General features: G+C 43.1%; 1 protein-coding gene across 8 annotated transcripts in view; it reads right to left on the bottom strand.

The window, feature by feature from the left end:
• LOC144504560 (filamin-A-interacting protein 1-like) overlaps window positions 1-23,414 on the bottom strand; it is a 250,722-nt gene that overhangs the window by 10,742 nt on the left and 216,566 nt on the right. For 4 of the 8 annotated variants that reach the window (XM_078230084.1, XM_078230090.1, XM_078230083.1 and 1 more), the window contains exon 6: window positions 9,472-9,529. In XM_078230084.1, coding sequence (XP_078086210.1) covers window positions 9,472-9,529 — 58 coding nt within the window. Of the gene's footprint in view, window positions 1-3,463; window positions 3,586-9,305; window positions 9,530-22,178; window positions 22,259-23,414 lie in introns of those variants that run through there. The other 4 variants (XM_078230087.1, XM_078230085.1, XR_013499668.1 and 1 more) reach the window with 3 other exon arrangements.

Raw genomic sequence — 23,414 nt, 5'->3', positions numbered from 1 at the left:
CAAGAACCAGTAAATCAAGTAATACTGCATGAACTATAAATGTCTTCCACTTCAACTGCAAAAGTCACTGAAGGGAAATAAGTGTTTGGAGTGCCATTAAAAAGAAACAAAATCTTCATTAATCACAAACTTAGGCCTTTCAATTTGTCTTAAATGGAGTTCTGTTCCCCTGATACATCTCCTCCCCAAACGCTTAGTGGAAATATAAAAAGCTTCACAAAACTCAGCAGCACAAGGGTCGCACCAGCTGGGAGCCTCAACTAATCCTGTGTTATGGAACAGCATACACCTTCTCCTCTTGAAACGATTATTTTTGGTACTATTTTCATTAAAACTTGATGGCATACTCCTTACAAAGGTATCACATTTTCCCAAAACTGTTCTATTCTGGATTGTTTATTTATTTTGATTTAAACACCTTACATGTGGACGCATCCATTAATGGGGGTAACATGAAATAGTTGGGGGTCAGATCCAAGAAGAAGTAGAAAGAATAATTAAGGATTTGGTTGAAGATGTACATTTGAAGGGGTTTTAGGCGGAAGCAGCTGGGGGTTGAGTGGGCATGGTAATTGGCATGTGAGCTGATATATTGGAGGTTCTCTCACCTCAGGTACTGCACCCTCTGTTTCAAATACATTGTTGGCCCACCTCACCTTAAACAAATCTTGACCCCTCTTGTCCTTACAAACTACTGCCCCATCTCCAACCCCCATTCCTCACCAAAGTCCTTGAACATGCTGTCACCTCCCAAATCCATGTTCATTTTCCTCAAATTCCATGTTAGAATTCCTCTAATCATGTTTCTGACCCTGCCACAGTATCAAATTGCTCTCAAAGTCACAGATGACATCTTGTGACAAAAGAAAGCTCTCTCTCCTCATCTTTCTTGACCTGTCTGCAGTCTTTGACATGGTTGACTACACCATTCTCCTCTAATGTCTCTCCACTGTCATCCAGCTGGCTGGGAATGCTCTCACCTGGTTCTATTTTACCCCTCCAGTCATAGCCAGAGAATCACCTGCAATGGCTTCTCTTCCTGCTCCTCCGATCTATCCTCGACCAGCCCCCACACCTCACCATCCCAGCTGTTTCTCATCTTTGTGTTTCTCCCTGGAGAGATCATGCAAAAACTCTGTGTCCGTCTTCAAGTGCATGCTGATGACACCCAGCTCTAGCTCACCAGTCATCGTCATTCAGTCCCCGCCACAAACTAAGTTCCCGAGGCACCGACTCCATCCCTCTCCCGAGCAACTGTCTGAGGCGGAATCAGATTGTTTGCAACCTTAGTGTCACGTCTGACTCCAAGATAAGCTTCCAACCACATAGTTGCAGCATTGCTAAGATCACCTATTTTGACTTCCTTAACAACATCCAACTCTGCTTCTACTTTGGCTCATCCACAGCCAAAACCTTTATCCATGCCTCTAGATCTGACTATTTCAACATACCTCTGGGAGACTTTGCACATTCCATCCTCTGTCAGGATGAGGTCATCTAAAATTCACACCAACTCCCTTCACCCATCAGCCCTGTCCTCACTGACCTGCATTAGCCCCAATGATTTCCCCAGAGGTGGTTTTCCTCAGGACACTGGGCCCTATAGATTTCCTCGTTCTCTTTTTTAAAGCTTACCTGCTGTAAATGCAAGAGCTACTGTATGCCTCAGCAGTAACCACCCAGTGCCACCTGTGTAATTGGGCTGGCAGCATGGAAAGCCTACCCACCATCCTTAATTGAATAGCGGGCCTAATGGCAACCAATTGAGGTGCTTGTGGGAAATCTGCCAATGCAGGTCTGCTATTTGCCTGTGCAGGCTCAGGACCATCATATGGTCCCAGCATTGGGACTTACTACCTCCACCCACCCCCCTCAAAGTCCAAATAAAATTCTGATCAACGTGGTTCCACATTCTGTACCATGACAAATTTCCAATCTTACGAATTTCCAAGGAGCTAAGAAAGGAGTCCAAGGATTATGCAGAACATCCCCATTATTGTATGTCATCCCTGACTGAATGTTTCAGGGTCACAACAAAGAGTGTCCAGGGTCGCAGGTTATGTTGAGAATGTGATTTCATAAAAATGAAGGAGGGGAGGAAATGAGTATTACACAATGTGTTTTATTGCAGCTATTTTTCATTAAAGGCATTTCCAGTCTGGCTGATTAAAACTATAATTCAAATCAGTGTTGCATTAATGGGCATTGAGAATTATATTTCATGCATCAACGTGGGAAATCAAAAGTTCAGATATTTTCCAAGACAAAGGCTATTAATCCTATTCCACATTTGTTGGCCTACGTAAACTGACATAAAAACAATTGAAAAAGTGTTTTATAGCAACTCTCTGTGTATAATGTTCCAGACCATTTCCAATCTTTCAGGCAGCACATTTTAAAATGAAGCTGGATTATCTGAGGGCTGATTGAAACAACTGCACCCATCCGTAGAGGCAGAGATTAACTATTGCAGACTGTGCAGAATTTGGTCATGAGCACTGCTCAATGAATTGAATTTGGCCAACTTTTAAGAAAAGAAATCTGCCCTAGACATTGCCGCAGTGTTGTGATTTTCTCTTACCTCAACTTATGGGTGATATTCTATTCGAGGTTTATGATAAGGTCCACAGAACTTTGCTCAATGAAACTGGATTAACTCTTGACTAGTGATCGTTATGTTTTTATATCCAAAAAAAGCAAGATGTAAATAACAAAGGTCAATGACAAACTAAGGATCAAAAATCATCGTTTGTCCCGTAAACGTGCTGTGACTATACTTTGTGCAGTCTAAGTTGGCATTGTGACTGCAGATACAAATCTACACAGAAGTGTCTTTGTATCATTAAAATTATTTCAGGAATTAAACCAAAGCAAAAATGAATCCAGGATACATTTTAAACATTAGCTGCTTTATAATTGGTGGCTGATGACGGTTTGATGGCTCAGTGCATTAACACATTGTGTAGTGTGGTACTCAAGTCATTGAGATTTAGGAGACTTCGGTTATATTCAGAATTAGCCATTGAACCCAAGGTGCTGATAGGAGAATTACAATTGGCCAACCGAGCAAAGTAGTATGAAACTATCCATGGGGATAGGGCTGGATATTAAGCATTGCTTAAAAACTAAGATACTAGGGCTGATTCTCCGGGGCCGCTAGCCCCTGCCAGGATTCCTGATGGGTGCACAATAATCTGGGCAGGAGGGCCAAATCAGGATTCTCGCCAGACATCAAACCTATTGCGTGTCTCCCGTCTCACTGTGCTTGGCCAAATCAGGCCCTTATCCAGAGTGGGCGAGAACCTGATTACAACTTTTAAATACATTTGAATGCAATTAGTGGACTAGAAATCCGATTCTACAGCCTCCTGGGATGCTCCCCTCCTCCCCCACTCCCCAAGTGCCAATTAGTCCTGTTCCTGCTGCCGTGGATTCTGGGGGGAGGGGGAGGACACATGGAGGTAAGTACTGCCTCCCAGTGTGCCCATTAGCTCCTCTGTCACTGCTAAGCTACAAGGGGTGAGGGTTGTCCTTGACGTTGGGGTTCTCTCCAAATGAATCCTGCTTGGACTTCTCCTTGTTGCTCTGGAAATGTGGAAAGACAGTGATTTTAGGTATGTTTCTGGTAAAATTCGTTATTATTGTCTGTGTTCTGTAAACCTTAAGTGGCCTGGTTTCATTAAAATCCATGCCCCCTGAACAGTAGGAATTGCCTTTGGTTGATTCCAGAAGTTGCAGGTGTTACCATAGAAAGAAAATCATAGAATCATAGAAACCCTACAGTGCAGAAGGAGGCCATTCGGCCCATCGAGTCTGCACTGACCACAATCCCACCCAGGCCCTACCCCCACATTTACCCGCTAATCCCTCTAACCTACGCATCTCAGGACTCTAAGGGGCAATTTTTAACCTGGCCAATCAACCTAATCCGCACATCTTTGGACTGTGGGAGGAAACCGGAGCACCCGGAGGAAACCCACGCAGACACGAGGAGAATGTGCAAACTCCACACAGACAGTGACCCAAGCCGGGAATCAAACCCAGGTCCCTGGAGCTGTGAAGCAGCAGTGCTAACCACTGTGCTACCGTGCCGCCCCAAGACCTCTGAAGTTCTTGAGTGACAGGAGCTGTCAGTTTTGTGTCATAGCCCTAGCTACTCAGAAACCTCTTAGAACTGCTTTGATTGACAGAAACATTCAATTTCACTTGGGAGATTCCCATTCCTGCTTGAATGAGCCTCAGTAGCTTTGAAAACTCTTAGAACTGCTTTGATTGACAGCCATGATGTGGAGATGCAGGCGTTGGACTGGGGTAAACACAGTAAGAAGTTTAACAACACCAGGTTAAAGTCCAACAGGTTTATTTGGTAGCAACAGCCACACAAGCTTTCGGAGCTCCAAGCCCCTTCTTCAGGTGAGTGGGAATTCTGTTCACAAACAGGGCATATAAAGACACAGACTCAATTTACATGAATGGTTGGAATGCAAGTACTTACAGCTAATCAAGTCTTTAAGATACAAACAACGTGAATGGAGAGAGCATCAAGACAGGCTAAAAAGATGTGTATTGTCTCCAGACAAGACAGCCAGTGAAACTCTGCAGGTCCAGGCAGGCTGTGGGGGTTACAAATAGTGTGACATGAACCCAATATCCCGGTTGGGGCCGTCCTCGTGTGTGCGGAACTTGGCTATCAGTTTCTGCTCAGCGACTCTGCGCCGTCGTGTGTCGTGAAGGCTTACCCGAATATCAGAGGCCGAATGCCCGTGACCGCTGAAGTGCTCCCCAACAGGAAGAGAACAGTCTTGCCTGGTGATTGTCGACCTGCAGAGTTTCACTGGCTGTCTTGTCTGGAGACAATACACATCTTTTTAGCCTGTCTTGATGCTCTCTCCATTCACGTTGTTTGTATCTTAAAGACTTGATTAGCTGTAAGTATTCGCATTCCAACCATTATTCATGTAAATTGAGTCTGTGTCTTTATATGCCCTGTTTGTGAACAGAATTCCCACTCACCTGAAGAAGGGGCTTGGAGCTCTGAAAGCTTGTGTGGCTTTTGCTATCAAATCAACCTGTTGGACTTTAACCTGGTGTTGTTAAACTTCTTACTTGATTGACAACTCCAGAGGAGAGCAATGAGGGATTAACCAAGGTCTGTTTACACAAGAAACTGATGGAACATTAGCTTTAAAAGCTTTTTTGACTGACAGCTCCAGGGCACATCAAAAAGAGTTGATACAATAGGTTCACACTCCATCACCCCACCTGTTCTGTCTGGCCCCATTTTTAAATATACTACCAGTCCCCTGCCCCCCAAGTCTCTGACCCTTCCTAGAAAGCAGATAGACTTTTTGATACTTTGTTCCTAACTATTGGCAATTTTGCATGCATGCAAAGCCTCTCACTAAACCATATTATTGTGTTTTCCTCTTACTTTTTAAAAAAAACTCTGCCAATCTTCAAGATTGAATAGGCTGTGGTTTTGATCTTTGAAATAGATGACGCTGAGGGAAAGTTTAATTGAAGTCTGTAAAATAATGAGAGGAGCTAGAAGGATTGGATATGGAAGGACCCATTTCTAAAAGTAGAGGAATCACTAGGGGGCATAGATTTTTTTAAAAATGATAGGCGGAGGGATTAAAAGGGAGCTGAGGGGAAATTATTTTAACCAGAGAGTTATGGGGGTGAGGGGTATCCATTAGAAGTACCATGATCTACAGGGCTACTGCCAGGGGCTGAATAAAGAATCTCTTTCAGCCAGCAGATATCTGATGGGCTGAATGGCTGCATCCGCTATTATTTTCTATAAATCAATAGCCAATCTCCTCACTTCATCCAATAAGACCCTTAGTTAAATAAGATATCTAAATAATTCTTCAATTGACATGTGAGATGAGGATGCAGAATCTTGTCCATTTGAACATTAGACCCTAAAAGTTTCACAAGTCTGACTTTTGTTGTGGCTCCCTTGGATTTGAAATTGACCTTAGACTTTATGACAGTACCACACTTAGCAAACATGTCAGATCCTACATGCGAAAACTGATAATTAAAGCATCAGACTCTTTCTACATGATTTTGTTTTCTCCTCGTCAATGTTTACCTTCTTAAGAACTGTTCATAATGTTTCAGTGTTATTCATTGGCACTCTGGGACATCATGAGGACATGATAAGGTGCTATGCAAGAATGCAAGTCTTTATAGATAGTTTTCTCATCATTTTCAGCATCTACAAGTGAGATGTGAGCAGCCGGTCAGTAGGAGGTATGCAGGGGCTGGTATTGGGGAAATTCTCCCTCCCTGTGTGGGAAGCATTTACCGTCCAATAATTAGATGAGAATGGAAACTTATGAGGCATTACTTGTGCTAATCTATATTTCGCACCTTTATTGTATTATAAGCTCAAAACCCTAGTGCCCCTGCACTGGGGACAATTTCAGAACTATACCTCATTCTATTATCATGGGTGTGTGGGAAAGAGAATTCTTGATATGCAATTGTCATGGGTAAAATTAAAGATTTGATTCAGCAATATCACATTTTAAATGGACATTGCATGGAACACCTAATTAATCTTGTAATGAACTAAATGTTTGGGGAGCAGTTCAGTTGAAGGCTTCAATGAGTTTTTTCTGGGTTCTTGCTGCAGTAGGGATCTCAGGCAGTAACTGAAGCAATGGATGGCAAGGCCAGCAGGATAGAAGACCTGCCTCTGTTTACTAGCACTGCTCCTTCGTCAGATGGTAAGTGTCCATCTGACGAAGGAGCAGCGCTCCGAAAGCTAATGGTGTTTGCTACCAAATAAACCTGTTGGACTTTAACCTGGTGTTGTTAAAACTCTTACTGTGTTCACCCCAGTCCAACGCCGGCACCTCCACATCTGTTTACTGGACCACTGGCCCAATTCTCGTGACTGTTTGGCCCTCAGGTCCTTATCTCAGCCACTCACCATGTCCCCGCCATGACATCTCATATCCCCCAAGCCCTCCTATAGCCATATGCATTTTCCAAGCATTCATAATGAGGCTATCTGGAAAACAAAAAGAGATGTTTGGACTGCTGTTCAATCTGTTTTGTTCTTGTTCATACAGTTGTCAGATGGTCTCATTATGAATGCTTAGTTGAGCTCCAAGAGTGGATAATAGACTTACAGGGCAATGTTGACACAGCTTGTAGGAAAATGCTAGCTATGTTTCATTGTCATGTTTATTATCTCGTAATAACTTGATCTACATTTCAAAGATTGAGAGATGTGAAGTGAATTAAAACTTTTTGCCATTGATAGCCAAGATTGATGGACAGTTTTAATGAGAAGGTAAGAGAGGCAATGTACTTCAAAGTGTTGAATAGCTGTTTTTGTTTGATTACCAACTCAACACTTGGGTTCCATGCCACAGTGGGGCCAGCCTGGGCACAGGTTCTGCATATGGCCTGGCTCCCTGCATCTTTATCCCACACTGGCAAAAATTGCTAGTCATGAAATGTCGGGGGATATCCTGGAGTTGCGTCGTGCCCACCATTTTTAAAGGCCTCCTGACTCGGCCCAACTCCATGAAAATGGATGCCATAGGGTCATTAGGGGACATTTTACATGTGTAGAGTCACATGGGGATAAGATCAGATTTGGTTACATCCTCTACAGCCAAATAGCCTGCTAAGATTTGCTGCTAAAGCGAACATTCCTCACATGGAAGCTAGATAAAGTGTGTTTGGAGAGGATAATGGAGAAAATCTACAATTGAGTGCAGTTATGTTCTCATTAGACATATATGTACACAGACGTTTCCAGTGGAGATGGATTAGAACCAGGGATCCTGCCACCACTGCCCTGGTTAATCTCCAGCATCAAATTCTCATAGCTGCTCCTCAGAGTCACTATGGTATAGTTTTGGTAAATAAATTCCCCAACTCATAACTGCTTCTAAAGAAAAGTTCCACAGAGTGACAGGACAGTTCTGCTTGAAAGAAGAACCACAGACACACCTTTATGAATGCTTAATGCGCCAAAGCAATTATAAAGCACACACAAGACTGAGTTAGAGTGGGATACACAGATAGTAGGCATGCTTAATATTCCCATTCACAAACATTATAATCAATTACCGTTGACAGTAATTTTACACTGAAGATAAATAAACATTGACATGAGAAATATTTCTCATTAAGAAAAACACAATACCACAATCTCAAACTGACAGGACACATGATATGCTTCAGAAAGAAATAAAACCACTTGTAAGTGAGCAATGTTTAGGAAATTTTTCCTTAGTTTATGTTGGCCTATATTATGATTGCCGATGCAATCTCGATGATTGAAAATTTTATTTTAATGGAAATTTATATGTTAGAAAATTCCCAGAGCTCATCCTTCAGCCTTAATCTCAGTCAACTCAAAATCCACCTTCAGCTCATCTAATAACTCTGACAACACTACCTCATCTGAAAACGTTCACCACTGTTTTAATGTCAGTTTTGAATGTACTTTCTCTGACTTGAGCTAATGCCTTCTCATCTTACTGACCTTATTCGATTTGAATATTCTGGCTTCATCTTATCCAAACAGAATAAGTCACTGTCGGAATAGTAGCCTCCCCACCTCCAAGCCAGAATGGGTAGGTTTTAAACTCCACTCAGGACAGACCTGTCAACTGGAGGGGGCTCTTGATTCAATTTTGGTTCGATGTCCAGCAGGATACTCACATTTGAAAAGTTTGGTTGATTCTCCATCTGTGCCAGCATCCACTTATCATACAGTTGTGGGAAACCATAAAACCTTCCCGCTGGAATAGAGCTAACCTTGGATCAGCTAATTTAAGGATTGTCAGTGTTAAATCATATCCGTCAGACAGTTATCAGCTCACCAATCCTTCAACTTTGTCTTTCTATTCTTTCCAAAGGGAAGATATCAAAACAACTTTATCCAAACCATTGCCTTAAAACTGCCTATACTTTGAGTTCCAACCCCTGCCTCCAACAACCTCCATTCGCTAAGTTACTGGAACCTTTCCATCACTTTACACTTGGATCACTCACTCTCCTTTTCTCACCAATGCACACATATCCCTTTGTTGATTGTTGAACTTGTCATCAGTGCTAATTTTACATTGTACACAAAGCAAAACCTTACGTTCCTGGTAGAAGATATCATCAGTGTTACGGTAATGGTAGTTTTAGTGACCACTTAAAATATAAAGGGCTGTTAGTATAATATTAGACAAATGAGGAGTTGTTTCATCAGGTTAGTACAAGGTGGGGAAAGCCTACCCAGAAGGGGTGGTCTCCATGGTAGCAGTAACACCTCCACCTACCCCCAAGATCTCCAGCCTCAGCCCTTCCCCCCAGCTTGAGAGGCAGAATTGCTGACTGGAGACTTCTTCAGTTCAATTCTCATTAATTGGCTCTCAGCACGAGATTCATATTTTGCCACACCTCCTGTTCCAACGGCTGGCACTACTGGTTTTCCTGCTTTCATACCTTTTGACATGGGGATGCGGGTAGGTGTGGGCCGCTGTGCTGGCCCCTCCTGCGCTGCCTAGAAATAAGACAAAGAAAAAGCATTAGATGCACATTCTGCCAGCATTCATTTATGAAGTAAAGCTTTGATTGGTGCTCATTACTTTATAGAACTGAATGTTTTCTGTAATAGCAAACCCATGTTCTAAGATTGACCATCCTTAGGAATTGCATCAAATGCAGCTGTACTGCCAAGAAAGATAAACCTCCAAAGTTCAAACCAGAATCACAAAGTCGTCAGTAAAATGATACAAAATCGCATTTTTACAGTTCAGAGTCTCCTAACCTTGACCTTTGGTTGATATCCTAAAAGGTGCCAAGTGTCTCCAGGAGGCAGGCATGGGGGCTGCCACTGTTTTGTTGATTACAGCAGGCAGCTCCTCAGGTGTGGAATGTGGTTGCAAGTGGTTATGGTTGAGATAGGTAGGAGCAAAACTCATGCAGACACTTACTGGACGCACTGATTAAGTTGCAAAGCACGTTATCCAAGTGGCAAGCCCGATAGCTATGAACAAAAACTGTTTGGGGTTTGCTGGGAAGTGTTCAAAATCTCATTCTATTTCATACAGGCCTTTTCATTGGAGATAAGCATCTTCCTCGCTCCCTATCTCTCTCCTGATGGCTAAATTAAAATTCGAGGCTATCCTGGAGGGGTCAGAATGCCAACATGATCTCCAGGACTGTCATTTTCAAAGGCCACCTGTCCCACTTCTAACACTGTGACCCTTTGAAAATCCTGGCCTCCTATGCTAGAGGGAATACATGAGAGTTCCTTTCTGGCCCAAAAACACAACAGGGAAAGCAGCCCAACCGGAACTAACAGAAGACATTAGATCCAAAGAGAAATCATATAAAGTTGCCAGAAAACAGTATTCGGCAAAGGAGGACAAAGATTTATTACAAGGGGGAGATGAAAGTACAAGAGTAAACTTGCAAGGAACATAAAAGTGGACCTGCAAAAGCTATAAGTATGTAAAAAGAAAAAGATTAGTAAAGACAAGTAGAGGTCCCTTACCATCCAAAACGCAAGAACGTATAATGAAGAACAGAAAATGGCGGAGCAAGTTAACAACTACTTTAGTCTGGCTCCATGGAAGAAAACACATAACTTCCCAGAAAGGAACTACAACGAGAAATTGAAAGAGATTAGTATTAGTAAAAAAAAAGTGCTGAAGAAATTAATGGGACTGAAGGCCGATAAATCCGAGGCCTGATCATTCATATCCCAGGGGGCTAAAGGAGGTGGCCATGGAAATAGTGGATGCTTCCAAGACTCTGCAGATTCTGGAATAGACCCGACAAACTGGAGAGTGGCAGATGTAACCCCACTGTGGTGAAATCGACCCAGAATTCAGAATGGCATTTGATCCGCTGATGCTAAATGGTGAGTTTTTCCACTGTATTGTGAGGCGCTTAGTACAAATTTAATGTCAGAACGCTGACGGGGTGGTACCCCACTGTGACCTTAGAGCTTCAGTAACCTAGGCACTATATCCCCCCCTCCCCCACCCACATAACAGAGTGGGAGTAGTTACAACAACTCAATCATACCCTATGCTCTCAGCAGTTCAGGCATTAGCCTAACCTACACTCTCAGGCTGAGTGGCTTGCTTGGACCATGAGGGTTAATGTTTCATGCCTATATAACTAGAATGCTGGATATTCCAAATGTCACCCTTAATAAATGATTCATGTCCACCTGTTGTCAGAGATGTCAGTTGATTTTGAAATCTGTGTATGAGGGGTTAACATTGTAGGAGCAATCATTGGCACTCTCAGAAATTAGTGTTGCTTGAGTGGGCACAATTCCTTCAGGAGCCAGGCTCTAAGCATGGCAATGCAGCGGATACCGAGCTGTCTGTGCTGCGGAAGAATACTCAATCTAGCAATGCTTTGCTAATTGCATGCCTCAATGCCACCCTCCCCAATCTAGCAATGCTTTGCTAATTGCATGCCTCAATGCCACCCTCCCCCTCTCTGCACTGCTGCCCTTGTCCAGGGACCACAAGCCAGCCAGAAAGAAGCCACCGTGGAGACTTGCCTCTTGGGCCCTCCCACCACCCTGAATCCATGGAGCTGCTTGTTTGCATTGGATCTTAGTGAGCACTGCACTCAGTTCTATGCACTCACCTCATGAGTTCCCTTCATAGGCTGCCTATTTTAAAAAAAATAATCACTTATAAAAATAGGGTAATCCTACAGCCTATTTGTACTCAAAGTTCCACAAAGAGCAATAGTGTAAACACCAGATGATCCTTTTTAGTGATGTTCATCAAAAGTGTTAAATACTTAACCTGGGAACTCCCCTGCTCTTCTCTGAATAATGACGTGGAGATGCCAGCGTTGGACTGGGGTAAACACAGCAAGAGTTTTAACAACACCAGGTTAAAGTCCAACAGGTTTATTTGGTAGCAAATGCCATTAGCTTTTGGAGCGCTGCTCCTTCGTCAGATGGAGTCATTCTTCTCTGAATAATACCATAGGATCTGTTACTTCCACCCGAAGAAGCGTGGAGTGCCAGTTCAATATCAAATCCAAAAGATACAGGTTGAAAAGTTTCTAGTGAAATGCACCCAAAGGTGGAATCTTGTGGAGGCAATGGTCTCAGCCACCAGCTGCAGGATCCCATGTTGCCTCTTTTCCAGAAGAGTTGGTGAATCCTGTGCCACTCGGGCACTTGACAGGCCAGCAGTGCCGTCTGCTAAGAGTTACTGGCCAGAGGCCAGTATTGTCACTGTGGTGGCTGCTGTTGGTGCAAGACCCACCAGAGCCCTTGGATTGAGGGGGGGTGCTCAGCAGCAACTGGACGGAGGGGTGGGGAGGGGGGGGGCGGTGCTGTGGCTCTCATGGCAATGCTGGGAAGGCTGTCCATGGGCCTTCCTTTCCCAGACTTAATGGGGTAGAGGCACAGTCACCATCTATTAAACAAAGCCCTCCACCAAATCACCATGGGGAGGACACAGGATTCCACCCAAAATGTATCATGTTTAAACCATTGGTTCCTTATACATTGACGTCACTTTTTGCATAGTTTACCAAGAGTCAAGCATATTAAGAAACATTCTGACACTAACCACAGAATCTTTATAGTGCAGAGGAAGTCATTTGGTCCATCGAGTCTGCACTGGCTCTCTAAAAGAGCACTCTGCCGAGTCCCACTCCCCTCCCTTATCCCTGTAACCTTGCACATTCTCTTTTTAGATAGCAATCCAAATCCCTTTTGGATACTTCAAATCGAACCTGCCTCCACCACCCTCTCAGGAAAATCATTCCAGACTCTAACCACCTTCTGGGTGAAAACATTTTTTCCTCATGTCACTTCAACTCATTTTGCCGTTATTCTGAAGCTGTGCCCTCTTGAGTGGGAACAGTTTCTCTCCATTTATCCTGTCCATACCCAGACCAAAGTGTCATGACTTCTTTTGTTTTTACTATTTGAAGTTGATGATAGTTCTATTAAATAATGATTCAGCAATTTCTAACTTATGAAATATTCAGCATGTATTAAATGTATTTAATCTTATTCATGGGGTCATGGTTAGTGAACAAGCCTGATTTCAAATTGAGATGAAGGAGGGTGTAATATCTGAGTGACTGGCGACAGTAAGAGTTTTAACAACACCAGGTTAAAGTCCAACAGGTTTATTTGGTAGCAAATACCATTAGCTTTCAGAGCGCTGCTCCTTCGTCAGATGGAGTGGAAATCTGCTCTCAAACAGGGCACAGAGACACAAAATCAAGTTACAGAATACTGATTAGAATGCAAATCTCTACAGCCAACCAGTTCTTAAAGATACAGACAATGTGAGTGGAGGGGGGAGCATTAAGCACAGGTTGAGATGTGTATTGTCTCCTGGAGACCACCAGGCTTCCCACTTTTCTGCCTGATTGGCTGATCAGGTCGTATAATCTTTCAAAACCTCACTCTGAGTCCCTTACTACAACATACTATGAAAGTTAACTATTTACAAGCCAATGTCAATAAAGTATTTTTAACAGTTCATTATAAACTGGGGACTCTCTCTTCAACTGAGTGACATAGCCCAACAGGTTGTGTCTCAACAGCAGAGATGGTCTCGATTGGATTCTCAGAATCATGACTTTCTTCTTGCAAAGGTACTCATTACTTCTTCAGTACCCACTGGAAGTGTACTTCATTCTTCCTCAGGCTGATTTGCCTCTTCAGTTTTTTGACTAACAGCCACATTACTGGCAGGTATACTTGGAGTGGACTGTCCCACTGGTTCTCAAACTGACTCACGCCTCCTCGAAAGATCCACATGCTTTTTTTTTTATTTTGTCCTGTACCTCCACCTCATGATACCAGGCAAATTCTGGCTTCACAACTCCCAGAACCCAACTCAATTAATTTGCAAAATTGACAAACACGGAATCATTTACTTCAAATGTCTGCTCACCCATTGATGCATCGTGACTCTTCTTCTGAACAGTTTACCTTGACTCCACCCTCCCTGCCAAATTTGGAAACACTAGGTTCAATCTGGTTCTTAACCAATGACCTATCATTAACTCAACAGGGGTTACTCTAGTGGTCATGTGTGGCATGGCATGTAATAAGGAAGCATGCCAATTTTGTCTCCAGGGATGCTGGTGGTTGTTTTTTTTCAGGGCTGCCTTAAAGGTCTGTGCAGCACATTCAGTGAATCCATTCGAGGGATGGTAAGGTATGGTATGTGTTTAACCCCATTTGGTGACATGAAGTGTTGGAACTCAGCACTGGTAATGTCCCATTGTATAAAACTAGCACGTCTGTCAGACCATGGATGGCAAAGCAGTGACGTAGCTTCGTCACTGTGGCATAGGCAGTTGTGGACTTCATCTCGCAAACGCCTAACCACTTTGAATGCTTGTCCACTAAAAGCTGGAACTTGAGGACTGTTGGAAATTGGACACCCACTGAGTCAGGATCAGATAATGAGCCTCTGAGAGTGGCCAGCGACAATGCTGGAGATACAAAAACCTGGCAAAGATGTGAGTCACTCAGCAGACTAGAGGAAAGGATGGAAGAGTGTGTCCACATTCTGTCTGATGTTGTGGCTCCGACATGCAAGTGCCTTGAGGTCACTATTGGAATGGTGGCAACTGCCTTGGAGACCTTGGTCAAGCAGATTTTGCTGGATCTGTGCTCGGGTCTGCACTCCATTGCTATAGGCGCTGGTAGAACTCATCAATGGCTAGACCGGGGTGGGGGTGCCAGGACACCTCAACCTACCTCCAGGTGCTCCTTTTGCTCAAGGAGTCAGGGAGTGGTTCTTGGGCACCCAGAGGGAGGAAGAATGTCAGCTGGACACCCCAGGGGCATCCTCACAGGACATTCCAAGAATGCTCAGCTGCTCAAAATCCCAGCCTGTGAGCCCATCAACTCCAGCCTGTAGACTGAGGAGGCCCTCTAGGCCTCAGGCCACCAAGATCATCATGGACAACAGGGTCAGCAGGCTGCCTCCACTCTGCTGCAGATATCAGGGTTGCACCCAATCATAGTGAGTTAGGAAAATTATCACTTCTGGGTCATGAGTAAACTGTACACTATTATGAATTCATTTGATGTCACTGAGAATGGTTTGGTCATTTGAAAGCATTGTGCATAATCATACATGGGTGCCTCTTATAGCGATGGTGAGCCACCCCAACTCCGTGAACCTCACATTCAAGTGATGTTAACCTCACTCAGGGTAGTTACCAGATCCTTGTGTTATGTCAGGGAGATGTGTCAGAATCTCTATTAGAAGGGAGTGCTAAATGAAGTATTGCTTGTGAGACAACATGGTGTGAGAGCTGCTCAGCAGCCTTCAAGGGATAGCTTCATTAGACACTCCTCAGTAATAGTGCCAAAGCACAAGAACTAACACCATGATGATGTCTCCAAACATGCCTTCATCTTACTGGCTCCTTTAGTTTCTCATCAAGGTGGCCATGACTGCATCAAGTTCTTTGATGCAGCGTTTGCACTGTTGTGTCAACTTTCATTTCCCAGAGTACACGCATACAGGGTTCACGACTGACCTTCCCAGAGATCATGGCCTGGTGAATCATGAGTTAAGGTGCAAGTCTAAATGCAAAATTTACTGTTGATGTGACTGGTTGTAAATCCCTTTCAGTGCACTGGCATGGCACTAAAGGACAGGAGGAACATGGCTGTGTCCCGTTGCCTGCACCTCACTCCTTCTGGAACCATGTCTTCCACGTTGTGCTTCTTCGATGGCGTCATCACATAGAAGCTGACCTTCACCTCTCTATTTAGGCTCCTGTCCATCATCTGAGGACTTCTCAGCTTCTTCCAGGTCTCCCTCTGCCAAGGGGTGCCCCTTGAGGTGCCAAGTTGCAAAGGGCACAACAGACCACTACTATGCAGGAGACCCTCTCAGCATCATACTGCAGAGCCCCACCTGAGCAATATACAAACATTGGAAAACCATCATCAGGATGCCAATGGTCTGCTTGATTATAGATCATAGCTCTTAAGATGACATAGATGTCATGAACCATTGTTTGAGCAGGTACCTTTTGGGAGTGCCCCAGGATGTGAACCATGGGAACGTACATGGTACCTGGCAGAGAGGTGCAATATATATGTTTCTGATGATTGCACACCAGTTAAACGTTGAAGAAGTGGAATCCTTCTGGTTGATGAACATCAGGAGCCGATGCCATGGAGGGCTCAATGTCATATTTTTAAAAATTTATTCATGGGATTTGGTGTCACTGGTTGGGCCAGCATTTATTGCCCATCCCTAATTGCCCTTGAACTGAGTGGCATGCCAGGCCATTTAAGAGGGCATTTAAGAGTCAACCACATTGCTGTGGATCTGAATTAATTAAACAACAATTAACAATAGTTTTAGGGTCGTCATTTGACTCATATTTCCATATTTTTACTGACTTCAAATTTCTGTGTTGAGATTTGAATCTGGGTCCTCAGAGCATAACCCTGGGCCTCTGGATTACTAATCCACTGACAATACCACTATGCCACCAGCTCCATATATGCTCAATTGATTACACCATGTACTCTAGGAAAGTCTCATCTTCATTAACTGTGAACCTCACATAATGATGAGCCTTGCTGAAGAGAGCATCTGTTGCCTCCTTGATGCATTTGTGTGTGGTGGCCCGAGAGATGCCATACTGGTCCCCTGTGGATGCCTGAACGATCCGCAGGCAAGGAAACGGAGTGTGGTGTTGAGCTTCTGGGTCACAAGCAGGAGTTGTCCTCCTAGTCCATTAGATCATTCCACAGAATATGGCACGTGTGATTCACTAGATTTCTGGACAAGCACAGACATGCACCACATTAGTCTGTAGATGAGTGAGGGGCAGAGCAGGCCTTTGGTTGTACGAGTCACCTTCCTGGTGTGGGTCTAACTTCCTCATCCTCTGATTGTTGCTAGGGCTTCATGGAACCTGATCCTTAGGTAGGGTCTTCTCCCAAAACTGTGCTTGGTGGCATGTGGTCTCTCTTCTCTTCCATTCCATAAACACCATTGAGAAGGCAGCACCGAGCCCAGGCTCCATTATTGCTTCCTCCTCCTCTTTCTGATAGATAAACCAGAGTAATGAATCACAAGGAAAGATAGCAAAGCTCCAACTCAAACTCCAGGCCACTGACATGACATTGAGCTGTGTCTTACTAACCTTGTCACTGATGCAGTCTTGCAGCTGAGTGGACTTAGAGTGAGGTGACCAAGATGCCAACCCTGAGGCTTAACATACTTACAGATTGCAGGTGCCTCTCCTAACCCTGACCATCTGCAGCTCAGTGCCAAGATAGACACCACTGTGGCCAGTGATATTGAAACCATATCCTGCACAAGCAGCTATGCCTTATCCAAATTGAGAGGACAGCTACTGCCCCTCCCTGGAGTGGGACTATGATGTGCAACCCTCGCATGGCTTGTAAAGCCGCAGGACTGACTTCATTCTGGCACCGTGACTACTTGGCCCCAGACCAGGGACCATGACCATCTTCCTCTTTGCTCTCCCATTCCTTTCTGACTGTTGACAGATCGTCCCTCCTCCCCCGCACCTTTCATGAGTCTCTGTGCAATTATTTCCCCTCTCCCAACTCCAGGAGTCTTTCCCAACGACCAGCCCCCACACCATATTCCTGAGTCTGTAATTCCTTTCCAATTCTTCTCGTTCCGTTCCCATGTCTCCCTACTGTGTCTGCATTCCTGTCTTTCAAGTTGGGCTGCAGTTTCTTCCCCCCAACATCCACCTTGGTCTCCCTTCTGTTCTGCCATCATTCCACTCCCCCCCCTCCATCCCCACATCACCTTTGTCCATTGTCCCTCATGTCCCTCCTTCCCCCCCCATTTCCTACAGGCAGACTTTCAGTGTTCCACTCACCTCAAAGCCACGAGCGAAAAGTGAGGGCTGTCAGCTGCACACCACATATTCAAACATGATTCAGGGCAGTCTGATTTCCCACTGACATGATGCTGGATTGGGAGGGTCTACGTGATTCCAGCGAGTAGCATTTTTAATGAGCAATCAGGAGATGGTAATTCATGCAAAGTGTCATCGCTGTGGATCAGAGAGAAACCCAACCCACCAGCAACTCACCATGAAAATAGTGAGGGAAAATTCCAAATTGATTTCCTGCCAGCAGGTTTCTGATTTTTGGCCTCATTCCCAATCCCACCTACTATGAAACCTGCTGTAGGTTGGAAGGGAAAATTCCGCCCAAAATATTGGTATGGAGATCGGCAATGATCACTTACAGATGGATAACGACAACAGTTTATATTTATGCAGTGCCTTTAACAAAATAAAATGTTCCAAGAGCTTTTCCAGGAATGTTACACAGCAAAACGGGACCTCCAGACACAAGGCAGATGACCAAAGGTTTTTTTGGTCAAAGAAATAGGTTTTAAGGAATGTCCTAAAAGAGGAAAGCAAGGTGGAGGAGAAGGGAGTTTTAGAAAGGGAATTCCAGAGCCTGGGGACTAGGTGACACCAATGGGGGAGCAATTGAAATCAGACATGTTCAAAAGACCAGTTGTAGATAAGCACATCTGAGGGTTCAGAAGCTGGGGAGAAGCAAGGCCATGAAGGGACTTTATAACAAGTTTGAGAATTTTACAATTTGAGTCAATTCTTGGCAGGGAGAAAATGTAGCCAATATAAGGGCGATAAGCAAATGGGACCTAATGCAAGTAAAGACACAAGCAGAGTTTTGGATGACTGAGTTGATGGAGAGATGAATATGGAAGATCGGCCAGGAGTGTATTAGCCCAGCCAAGTCTAAACGTAACAATGGCATAAAAAAGGGTTTTAGCAGATGAACAGAGGTAGTAGTGGATTGAGAGATTTTCAAAAGAAGAACTAAGCATCCTTGGAGATGAAGGAGCTATGTGCTCAGAAGCTCATCTTAGGGTCGAATGTAATACCAATGTGCACAATCCTGTTGAGCCCCAGACTGTTGCCAGGGAGATGCATGGAGTTGCTTAATTGAGAATAGAGTTTGTAGCCGGGACCCAAAGCCAATGGTTTTAGTCTTCCCAATGTTTAGTTGGAGGAAATCTCTATCATGTCAAGTACCCTGACAAATTACAGAAAGCAAAGGAATTAAAAGAGGTGGAATTGAGAAAGGCCATTGCAAGTGATATTCTATTATAAGATAGCTCAGAATGGAACCAGATGAGAGCAGTCCCATCCAACTGGGCTACTGCGGACATACATTGGGATGAAGATGGTGTGGTCAACCATATCAAAGGTTGCTAATAGATAGAGAAGGTTAGAGAGGGGTAGTTTACCTTTCTTGCAGCCAAAACAGTTATAATTTGTGACCTTGATAAGAGCCATTTCAGTACTCCAATGGGGCAGAAACTAGATTGGAGGGATTAAATATGGAATTCCGAGAAAGAAGGACATATATTCTGGAAGTAAGACACATTCAAAGACTTGAAAGGAAAAGTACATTGGAAATGGGCAATAGTTTGCAAGGACAGTGGGGCCGAGAGTTGTATTTTCAGAGGCAAGTTGATGATGGCAGATTTAAGGGAGAGAGGGGCAACATCTGGAGAGAGAGAGAGAGAGGGAACAGTTACTGAAATTGGGTAACATGGGGATCAAGAAGGGGAAGTTGGGTGATCCACAGTTTAACGGGAGAAGTATCAAAGGAACAGGAGGTGGAATCATGGACAAGATGAGCTGAGAGAGACCAAGACGGGAGATGGGAGAGAAAGGAAAGAAAAGGTAGGAGGAAGTTTGATCTGGTGGCAGGGAGAAATGATCTAATTATCTCAATCTTAGTGGCCAAAAAATGAGCTCCTTGAAACGTATTGTTGGAGGGAGGGGAGTTTGGAGAAGACAGGGGAGAGGAGTTTAAACAGAGGGGTTGCAGTGGAGGAAAGAAACTGGTTAGCTTTGCATTCTAGGATGATCCTGGAGTAGTGAACAGTTTTAGCAAAGGACAGCAGGACACAACTGATAGTATGTCATGTGGTCCAGCCAGATCTAGTGGTTAATAGAAGTTGTTTTCCATGCCCGTTTATATTTACATTCATTACATTAAGGGAGTGGAAAGGAGGGAACGGCCAGCTGGGAGTAATGGTTTTATGAGGACTAGAGCTATGAAGGTGGAGTTCATGTATAATTGAGCAAATCAATAGCTGAACAAAGCACCCAGAGTGATGAAGTTCAGTAAATTAAACATACATCAGCTCAGGAGGAATGATTATCCAAGAAAATAATTACAAATTCAAAATCCTGTTACGGTTCAACTATGTAGTGATTGAGAGATCAGCAGTACATCCAAAACTATAAGACGCTGTCTACATATATCTTAGATGATGATAATAATCAACAACATATAGTTGATACCACAACATCTCTAAGAGGATGCATGTTAACCTTAAAGTGTTTTGAATAATTTGGTTTGAATGAAGGAGAAAGGAAGGTTTTTTAAAAAAAGAAATGGATACTTTACAGATACAACCCAAACAGATAGCCAACCCAATACATTCATTTCTCACACTTGATATTTCAGCTTTTAAAAAAATTCTAGTTGTTTTCAAGATGTGGACTACATTGGCAAAACTGTATTTAGTGGCTGTTCCTAGTTGCTGAAGTGGCAATGGGTCTCTTCCAACATCATCCTTATGTTGATGTACTCCCATAGATGGTGTTAGGTAGGGAATTCCAGTTTTCTCTTCCAGCAATGGCGAATTAAAGGTTACATACATCCAAGTTAGGAACATGTGCAATTTGGAGGCAATGATTATTACATTATTGCTTTTGTCCTTTTCAGTGGTGGAAATTGTAAGGACAAGTTGCCAATGTAAGTTTGGCAAGCTGCTTCAGTCGTGCAAAGATGGTACAGATTGAAGCTGCATTTCTTGCTAAATTTAATAGTGGTGTTATCACTACTGCACCATCTACTTAACTGGCTAAATAGCACAAGATTGCAATTTGATGCAAACTTCAGTCAAGTGGCCAACATTTGATATAAAAACATTAAGCTATTGTCTAAGTCTGAGGAACCAACGAGCATTGGTGGATGCAACCATACAGCCGGAGAAGGAAACACTCAGTGTGGGAGTCAAAAAGGTGCAGCACTGGGAACAAAATCTCTGCCATTACTCTATAACATACAAAACTCCATTAACAAATGCTAAAATTAATTGCTCCCAAAACCTGACAAAATAGGAATCTCAACACACTTTACTTTTTAGAATTTTTCATCCCATTTCAGCCTGATGTACATGTTTTATAAAATTTATGTGTGTCATATTAATCGTATCTCATTCTCTTTATCTGCTGTTAACTATCAGGCTTCATGAAAAAATGAATTTAATGACGCCTCCCTCCCCTTCCCCCCTCAAAACATCTCAACGCATTTTACAACCAAAGCTGTTGCTGTTACATTGTAGGAAACACAGCAACAAATTAGTGAGCAGCAAGGTCCTACAATTAGCAATTAAATAAATGACCGGACTACCAGCTTTAGGTCACAACAACAAAAACAGAAAATGCTGGAGAAACTCAGCGAGTTTGACAGTATCTGTGGGGAGAGAATAGAGCCAACATTGAGTCTGGATGACCCTTTGTCAGAGCTTTAGGTGTTGATAAATGGTGGTCAGAAAACTGGTAGAATTTTTTTAGATCCTCTTCCAATAGTGCTAGGGAATCTTTTATATCTATCAAAAAGTACAGTTGAGGCCATGGTTTTAGTATCTCATCCAAAAGTGCAGCACTTCTTCAGTATTGCACTGAAGGCATCAGCTTTGGTATGTGCTGAAGTTTTAGAATAGGGCTTGACCTTAGAGTCAAGTTTACTACGAACGAACCATACAGGATGCCCAAAGTAAATGAGGAGTTGTAGGGAGCTTTGGGGAGCGGCGGTGATGGTGGTTGACAGGAGTGGAACTTTTAAAATAAAATTTAATTTTTTTTCCCACAAATTTTAATATATCAGATTTATCTACAGCATGTCTTTAGCAAATGATGTATGTCATGTCTTAGAATAAATTCTCCTCACTCCCTCAAGCATCCACAATGCTTACATTTTCAATTTCTGCATGATCCTAATTGTTTATAAACAAACAAAATTATAGCTTTAAGTGTAGCCAGTCATTGAGACCTGATGATCTTTTGCTAACATAGTGTCATTTAGATCTAGGCACAGCATGGAACATAATGTTTACCCATTTATCCTGCAGAATTAATTGATGGTTAAATGTTGTCCAGGAACATCATCAGAAAACTCTTCTCTGCCACTGTCAATCTGAATTTAATCAAATGGGGGCATCAAAATCATGGCATTTTCATTAAAAAAGCAAGTCAGAACACAAGACGTTTAGAATGTGCAAATCAAAAGCAATAGCAGCAGCTCGGAGAAAATCCAACAATGATTTATGGAAGATATATGAACCATAATAAAAGAGAATCAGAGCCTGTTACCTTGCTCCAAATATTGTTTTGAAAATCCTGTTTGCCATTTTGTCTTCTTCAGAAAATTGAGAACTTACATAGAACAGTACAGCACAGAACAGGCCCTTCGGCCCACGATGTTGTGCCGAGCTTTATCTGAAACCAAGATCAAGCTATCCCACTCCCTATCATCCTGGTGTGCTCCATGTGCCTATCCAATAACCGCTTAAATGTTCCTAAAGTGTCTGACTCCACTATCACTGCAGGCAGTCCATTCCACACCCCAACCACTCTCTGCGTAAAGAACCTACCTCTGATATCCTTCCTATATCTCCCATATAACTTGTGTTATAAATTCTAATTTCCACTCATGTTAAAGACCAAAGAGATAGACTAAGGTTATGGACGGCATTATCTGTGTCAAAAATATCTCTAACATGTTCATTAGAACTTTTGAAAGGCATGAGATAAGAGGTCAAGGAGATTCCCCCAGTGATCAGTCAGTCGGCTCAAAGAAAGCAAAACAATGGGGGTATGATGCAGCTTTGTGTAGCCAGCCTGTGGAGAAGTCTCTGTGACATACACTTTGGGACGACTTTCCTTTGACTAAAATGCACATCTATATTTTGTGGTGACTGACAACAAGAGTGGTCATTGAGAGCATACCAGAACTTGCTGTTTATATGCTTCATAACTGTCACTTGGGTATAAATCAAAATTTACTGCAGCAATAATCTGCAAGGAAACTATTTCGAACAGTGGAGTTTTTGGTCTTATTTTTGCACAAACATTAAAATAAGGTCGAGCACGAACTCTTCAAATTTCTCAAGGGCATAGAAGTAATATAGGATTCTATATTCAAGGAGTTGTTTCTTTAGGAACTACAGTATGTGACATGTACTTTTATAATGCTTTCCAAAATGGTTACAACCTTCTGCATTTCAATGGGTTTATTTTTACAAGAGTTTACCACAAGGTATTTTATTTGACCATAATTGAATTTCTACGAT

This window comes from Mustelus asterias, chromosome 15 (assembly GCF_964213995.1).
Source record: "Mustelus asterias chromosome 15, sMusAst1.hap1.1, whole genome shotgun sequence".
In the NCBI taxonomy this organism is placed as follows: Eukaryota; Metazoa; Chordata; class Chondrichthyes; order Carcharhiniformes; family Triakidae; genus Mustelus; species Mustelus asterias.
The sequence above is the reverse complement of the archived record's forward strand: the minus strand, read 5'-3'. Positions and strand labels throughout refer to the sequence as shown.